Raw genomic sequence first — 7,898 nt, 5'->3', positions numbered from 1 at the left:
CACCCTCCAAATCTCCCTGGTTTGGAGAGGATATTTCATTATTTCTCTGGGAGCACTTGTCTACTCTTTGGTACTGAGTGTATCCACGGCATTATTTTGGACATTGGAGTATTTAGTCTAATACTCTAACCTCCAGAGAGCTTCCATATACATGAATCATGCCAATATCCTACCCATTTTTTCCCTACCTGGAACACTTCTCTTCATCAGAACACATTGGAAATGACTGGGAATTTCAGAAAATTCCATCAAGGGGAGTCTTAAGAGCACATAGAATACCCAGTGAACTGTTTGTCTTCTTTTATTCAAGAAGAAGAATTTTCAGCAGTGCTAACAGGCTTCAAGTACTGCTCTGCATTCAGTACACATTAGGTGTTAAGTGCCCCCACTCTGATGCATGTTTAAATACTTTAATGGTATTTTTTAAACAAACCTGTAACTTAGGTTTGGTTCCTTGATTTATGCCTGAACATATCGTCTTAAAATGCACAGTTTAGGATGTGAATACCTTTAAGGAAGGCAGCACATTCAACAGGAAGAAGATAAAAGCTTCAGACATACACTGAACATCATTGTGATATTTTATTTTCTCTGAGAAAATAATTACATGAGTACTGTGTGGTGTAGAAAATTTTGTCAGGGAGTCTCCTGGCACATTTGGCAAACACAAGCATGCTCATTTATGGACCTGTCATCAGATTGTTTGGAAACATGCTGGGCATTCAGCTTCTTCTGAACTTTCAGTGACCTTATCTCATAGAGGAACATAATCACACCAAAGAGCGACAGAGTGGTTGTCACAAGCCCCATTGGAAACACATGAGTGTTGTGTTTTTTAATTAGGGCTTCTTTCTTAACTGGAAAGGTTGGTGGAAAGTCAAGGGTGGTGTTGCCATAGAGATCTACTACATGGTTCCAGGTCACAGAAATAATGGTACAAAGGCTGCTGAGGATCAGAATTAAGACAGAGCACTTGTAGCACACTATCTGAATCTCAGGGACTGAGGCTTTGATTATGCTGACCCTAAGGGCTGCTGAGCTAAAAATCACAACAACAGGTTTTATCAGCATTGCCAGTAATATCAGGTTCCGTGCATATTGAAATTCAGGTGAAATTGTCCAGGTCGAGTTGACAGGGCTGTGTACCAGAATTATGGTTTCAGTACCAGAGAAGTTAAATTCCCAATGGTAGTAAGCTTCCCAAAGTCCGATGTAAATAAGGTGGACAAAATTACTGTCAAATTCCCAGAGGCGCCAGTATTTGCTGTTTGCAAGAATTATTCCAAACCCCAAAGATAACAGGCTGCAAATGAAGCCAGTCACTCTGAAGATCCACACCAATCCTGCAAATCTGAAGATGAGATAATACAATTATAGACTCAATCAGGAACACAAATGTGGAAAACTGAATGAGTCAGAGTATGTAGGTATAATGTACTCATTCCATGCCCCTGCTATCTCAATGCTGTATTTAAGTGAGCTATACACACTTTAGGCTTCTATATACTAGTTAATTATGAGTAAGAAGACTTGTGATCTATGATTGTAAGATATTTGGAAAATGATATCAGACTATCCTTCAAATTTTGCTATGTTGTTTGTTATCCATTTCATTACCTAAATTTGTGGTGCTTTAAGAGTTTGAAATACCATTAAAGATGTTGGTGTATATCAGGTTTAGGAGTTCCCTGGTACAATTTTTAGGGTCACTTATATATACTATCATATCATCTGCAAATACTGATATTTTGACTTCTTCCTTTCCAATTGTATCGTCTTGATCTCCTTTTTTTGTCTAATTGCTCTGGCTAGGACTTCAAGTACTATATTGAATAGGTAGGGAGAAATTGGGCAGCCTTGTCTAGTCCCTGATTTTAGTGGGATTGCTCCAAGCATCTCTAAATTTAGTTTTATATTGGCTACTGGTTTGCTGTATATTGCTTTTATTATGTTTAGGTATGGGCCTTGGATTCCTGATCGTTCCATGACTTTTAACATGAATGGGTGTTGAATTTAGTCAAATGCTTTCTCAGCATCTAATGAGATGATCATGTGATTTTAGTCTTTGAGTTTGTTTATATAGTGGATTACATTGATAGATTTCCATATATTAAACCATCGCTGGATCCCTGGGATGAAGCCTACTTGGTCTTGATGGATGTTCATTTTCATGTGTTCTTGGATTCAGTTTGCAATAATTTTATTCAGTGTTTTTGTACCAATATTCATAAGGGAAATTGGTCTGAAGTTCTCTTTCTTTGTTGGATCTTGTTGTGGCTTAGGTATCAGAGTAATTGTGGCTTGATAGAATGAATTGGGTAGAGTAGCTTCTGTTTCTATTTTGTGGAATTGTTTGAGAAGAACTAGAATTAGGTCTTCTTTGAAGGTCTGATAAAACTCTGCACTAAACCTGTCTGGTCCTGGGCTTATTTTTGTTGGGAGATTATTAATGACTGCTTCTATTTCTTTAGGGGATATCAGACTGTTTAGATCATTAATCTGATTTTGATTTAATTTTCGTACCTGGTATCTGTTTAGGAAGTTTTCCATTTCACCATGTTTCATAGTTTCATAGAGTATAATCCTTTGTAGTAGAATCTGATGATTCTTTGGATTTCCTTGTGTTCTATTGTTATGTGTCCCTTTTCATTTCTGATTTTGTTAATTAGGATACTGTCCCTGTGTCCTCTAGTTAGTCTAGATAAGATTATATTAATCTTGTTAATTTCCTCAAAGAACCAGCTCCTGGTTTGGTTGATTCTTTGAATAGTTCTTTTTTTTCCACTTGGTTGCTTTCAGCCCTGAGTTTGATTATTTCCTGCCATCTACTCCTATTTGGTGAATTTGCTTACTTTTGATCTAATGTGTTGCTTATTGCAGAATTCTTTGAGAAACAAAAAATATATATATTTAAAGCTCAGTGAGGATTCCAAACAGACAAATGCTCAACTTATTGTAGCTGGTTATTACATAATACTAAAAAGAGCACTTTGATATCTGCATAAACCTTGAGACAAGAGAGACAAAAGAAAGATAATGCACATGGTATGCCTATTTAAGTCAAGCAAAAGCATACATGATATCTTTAAATACCCAAAGATTTGAACATGATGGAACAATAGAATTAATTATATTAATTAGATCAAGGAGAAAACACTGTTATAATTCTCTAGATATTATCCTAATAGATGTGCATTTTTGTGGAATAATATGTGTAGTATTTCATTATTAAAATCCACATGAACATATACTTAAATTTCTATTTATAATGAGTATCATATAAAACTTCATGGTAGGATGCTGATTTCCTAATGTGTGACATAGTGAGTTGAATTCCTATATCATCAAAACTATTATAAGTATGTAAAGAATGAGGAATAATGAATATGTGCATTCTGTATTCACTTTTTATTCAATATTGCACTTTGTGAAAACTGATTTCATTGTTATGCAACATATAACGGATCTAGAGGGTTTTTGATCTAACATCATCTTTGACTGACAAAATAATATTTTATATTCCTAGTATGAAAAAAAAACTTATTTAGATCTGTCAATTAAGGTCTATGAGTGTACTAAAAGGAAAGTAAGAAAAATCCTATTGAGAAGACATACTGATTCCTTCTTTAAGAGAAAAGGAAAAGGAAAAGAATTTCAGTGATTCCAGAATGTGCATAACATCATTGCCATTAGACATGCAGAAGTCTGAGGGTTCTGTACTAGGGAATCTCCTTCCAAGGAGAGATTGTCAGCTAACCACCATTCCAAAGTGTCCTGTGGAATGTGCATTCTAAAAGGGTCAAGAGAGTAAAAGTACCACTTGGGGAAAATAATAAACATGATGGGCTTGCCATTGAGGGAAATTGATTGGGAATCAACATAAGCTCTTTCTTGTCAATTCATGTCTGAAGTAGCAGACTACAGGACCCTTATGCTTTGAAGGAGAAATGAAACTAGGATGTAGAATAATTTTTTGCCAGACAAATTAGCTAGCTTGTCAGGATGTGGTACTTCTCTTGTCTGAAACCCAATGGTAGATATGAGCTTTTTGTAAAGAATCAAATAGAAAGCCTTCATATGTCATACTTTACCTTTTAGTGTTGAGGGTATAGCAATCCATTTGGAGGATGACAATATCACCAGTCTTCTAAATCACTGGAAATATCAAACAGAGAGTCACAAGTAGTGCTAAAGAAACTAAATGGAGGATGTTCTATTAGGCACATATTAACTGTGCATAACAAAGTCTTGCTTTCTGTTGGACTTGCACAAATAGTTGCATTAATAGCTCATGCTGTGATTATCTTGAACCTACTTTAAACACCTCAAGATAGTAGTGACACTCCAATCTTACCCATGCTGCTATCAGTCTCATTTAATACATAGGAAATAACACAGAATCAATAATTCACAAGTACAACATCAGTTAGTTATAAAGTGCAGGGCATGAAGACAAAGTATTCATACATTGGGCATCTGACACTTATGATATTCAAGAAGATTTACTCAGGTGAAACTAATGTCTAACAGTAGCCTGACCTATATGTCAGAGGCCTTCTTTGGTGTTCTCTGTCTTAAGATAGTAAAGACCAATGAAATGCACGTGGAAGTATATGATTTTTATCTTTTTATGTCTCTTATAGGAAGTTCAAATGTTAGTGACTGCCAACCATTAGAGAAATAAGAATGTATACATTCTTATGTTTCCATGACTACTAGAACTAGGGGAAAACTCCCGAGCAATGACGAGGTTCAAATGGGCACACATAAATTGTGAGATGAAGTCTCTCAAATTAGTTAAAAATACATGCATTATTTAGTTATGAGTTAAATAGCCTATTTGATTTTAAATGAACCTGTGAAGAATATACTTGGTAGTTCACTTGACCACATGTTCAATTAACTAAAATTCAAATGACTGATCAAACTTTTTAATGATTGTTTTCTTAATTAAATCATTTGAAGTACAATTACACACTTCTAATGAAGACTCTCCAAATGAAATGATATGCACGTAATACACAACTTTGGACATGAGAAGATCCAGTAGTAACCTGGAACAGATATTGTGCTGGCATCATGTATAAAGGTCCTGGTTGGATGCTTCCTATCTTTCCAGCATGCTCTCACTCTGGCAGTCATGTCCATTCCTATACTAGGATTAAAGCTTACTTCTTTTTCATTCTGGAATTTACTGAAGACCAGCTGAAAAATCTAGCTTGTTGAAGGAACAACTACTCTATTCATAGACCTTCCTTTTATACAGCCATTATTGGAACTCCTTGACTACATGTTGCATGATACTATAATAATTTGGGGAGAGAGAGAGAGAGAGAGAGAGAGAGAGAGAGAGAGAGAGAGAGAGAGAGGCTCTATGTGACTGTCAGCTAGGTCAATGAGTTCCTTGCAATTTTAATTGTTGGCAGCCTCTTTCTACATACCACAAAGAAGCAATTCCCTAGGAGAGTGAAACTCAGAAGAAAAGGACTCTTTCAGTAGGATCCTCAGTTGGACTTTCAGTTTTCAAGTGATTTGTTCTTACACTCAGTTGGGGCTCTTTACATTATGGAGTTGATCCACAGTCCTGAAAATTTCTTATGCCACATTCTGAATTATATCTAACTTTGAAATTTCTTCCACAAATAAATTAGTCTACACAGTTAAGTTTTGCATTTTTCATATTTTCCAGTCACAGTCACAATTCAGCCAGGTCTTTGCAAGCATGGAAGATGACTGACCACTTTCCTTTTTTCAACTTTGAGTTCTTGATCCTCTTAGAATCCTCATGAGCACCCTCATTCTCATTTCTCTCATCGTGCTGCCATTATACCCTCCCCACAGAATAGCCAATTAAACTGTTTTACAGCCATTAACATGCTTTTCTGGGATATAGTTCCAAATACTTCCAGATTTTCGCCAAGAACCAATTCCAAAAACTTATGAAGTGTATCACCATATTATTCATATTATCAGTGAAGTATTCTCCAAAGACCAATTTTCTTTATTACTTATATTTCTCATTTCTGTGACAAATACCCACCATATGCAAGTGATGGAAGGTGTAAGTGTTTGGGTGTTCTTGGGCCACAGTTTGAGGGTAGAGTAACAGCACCTAAAGTAGACTGTAAGAATCATAGTGTTTCTAGTTACTCTGTATTTACTCTCAGGAAGCAGAGAGCTATTAATGTCTATGCTTTTCTAGGTTTCTTCTTTTTGTGTAGTCTGACACCACTGCCCAAAGAATGATGTCACCAATATTTAGCATTGATTTCTGTACTTCAGTAAACCTAACCTAAATATTATCTCACAAACATGCCCAGAAATCTGATTCTTCCAGGAAAATAAATCCTGTCATCAGCCTCACTTCATTATCAAAACAGTTCCCGAACTTGCCTCTGTGCTCAGAGGAGTCTGAATATAACAGGTTTACAATGCATCATGCTTCTGTTTCACCTGAGGCATAAAACAAGCAAACAATCAAGAGACATGTAGTGGTGGCTGACAACTGCTATCCAACATTCTGTTCCCAAGGCAGAAATATTACCACAAGTTCAAACACAGCCTCTTGCCCATGAAATGTCTAGCCTATACCTGAAGAAATAGTAGGAATTGTGTCAGACAATCATGGAACATGAATTTCTAATCATTAAATAGAGCAATCAAGTATCAAAGATGTTTGAGGGAAAGGTGTAATTCATATTTCCAATGATTTTGGTTGAATGAAAATACCTTGTGGTGATTTTGGATGCACTGAAGGTAACAAGATCTGAGGCCTATATCTGTTTGGGTTGTTTCGGGAGTTTAATAATTTCCTTTTCTTTAAAAATTGCAGGGTTATATGTAACAGTGTGAAAGCATCTTTGAAGCAAATATTGAGGTTAAGTTGATAGCAGAGGCCTGCATTAAGGACTGCATCCTAGAAGACTGATCTCACTGTTTCTAGAAAGAAAATGATAAGAGGACAAGCTTTCTTAAGGATGTACAAAAAGAAAATGTTGATTCCAGTAAACTTTATGTAAAATGTAGTTATGGGTGATCCATCCCAATGATAAACTATAAGTTTCTTCTGCAAATTTTAGTGCTAATCCCAAGACCCAGTTCCACCCTCAAATAACAGGTTCCAATTGCTTGCTCTGCTAAACATTTCTGTATATACAAACCCCCTTCTCAAGCTGTTTGAGTTTCTGAAAGAGACAGAGAGAGAGAGAGAGAGAGAGAGAGAGAGAGAGAGAGAGAGAGAGAGGTTAAAGAGAAATGTTGTGGAAATCATATACCCTACATTTCTAAAGATCTTGATAGCAGGGATAATTTCTACAGTTTCCCCAGGGATGTGATACTGGTTTTGATTCATTATTTTCTTTGGTATAGGCAGCTCTAAAGGCTTCCATGTTGCTGGGGACAGCATACAATGACAGAGACTGCCTGCAGTAGGCTAGAATGAATTTATCTCCATAGCCCACAGCAGCTCTTTGAAAAAAAACAAAAACAAAAACAAAACAAAACAACAAAAACAAGAAAACCCCCCAAAAAGCAAAACAAAACAAACATTACAAAACAAAACAACAGTGGTTCCCATTTTTCCTAACCTTAGCCCTAGACAATGGCTGTATAAATTTCATATGTAAGTGACTACTTTTCATTTGTCCTTGGAGTACATCATTATTCTATGGTATCTGACTTTCTTAATTCTTTCTCCTCTGCTCTGGTGAATTCTGTTAAACTAGATGTTCTTTGATACATTGTTGGACGTGTTTATCAGTTGTTGTAATGTCTAGTGGAAGTTTTAGGATCACTTGTGTATACTATCATATATTCCAAAAATAAAAATGTATATGTTGGTGAATTGTTCCTTTGAAGAATATAAGTGTTCTTCCATATCTTTTCTGATTAGCTTTGGT

The 7,898-nt window shown here is 35.9% G+C and overlaps 1 protein-coding gene across 1 annotated transcript; it reads right to left on the bottom strand.

Annotated features, from left to right (window-relative positions):
* Positions 1-563: 563 nt before the first annotated feature.
* On the bottom strand, positions 564-4,120 carry Gm15142 (predicted gene 15142). Its single transcript, XM_001475438.3, has 2 exons — positions 4,092-4,120; positions 564-1,351 (listed from the first exon to the last, which is right to left on the bottom strand). The coding sequence occupies exons 1-2, from the start codon at positions 4,118-4,120 to the stop codon at positions 637-639; spliced, it is 744 nt and encodes a 247-aa protein (XP_001475488.1). The 3' UTR covers positions 564-636.
* Positions 4,121-7,898: the final 3,778 nt, after the last annotated feature.

Source organism: Mus musculus, chromosome X, assembly GCF_000001635.26.
Source record: "Mus musculus strain C57BL/6J chromosome X, GRCm38.p6 C57BL/6J".
NCBI lineage: Eukaryota > Metazoa > Chordata > Mammalia > Rodentia > Muridae > Mus > Mus musculus.
This window is presented reverse-complemented; position numbering and strand designations above follow the sequence as displayed.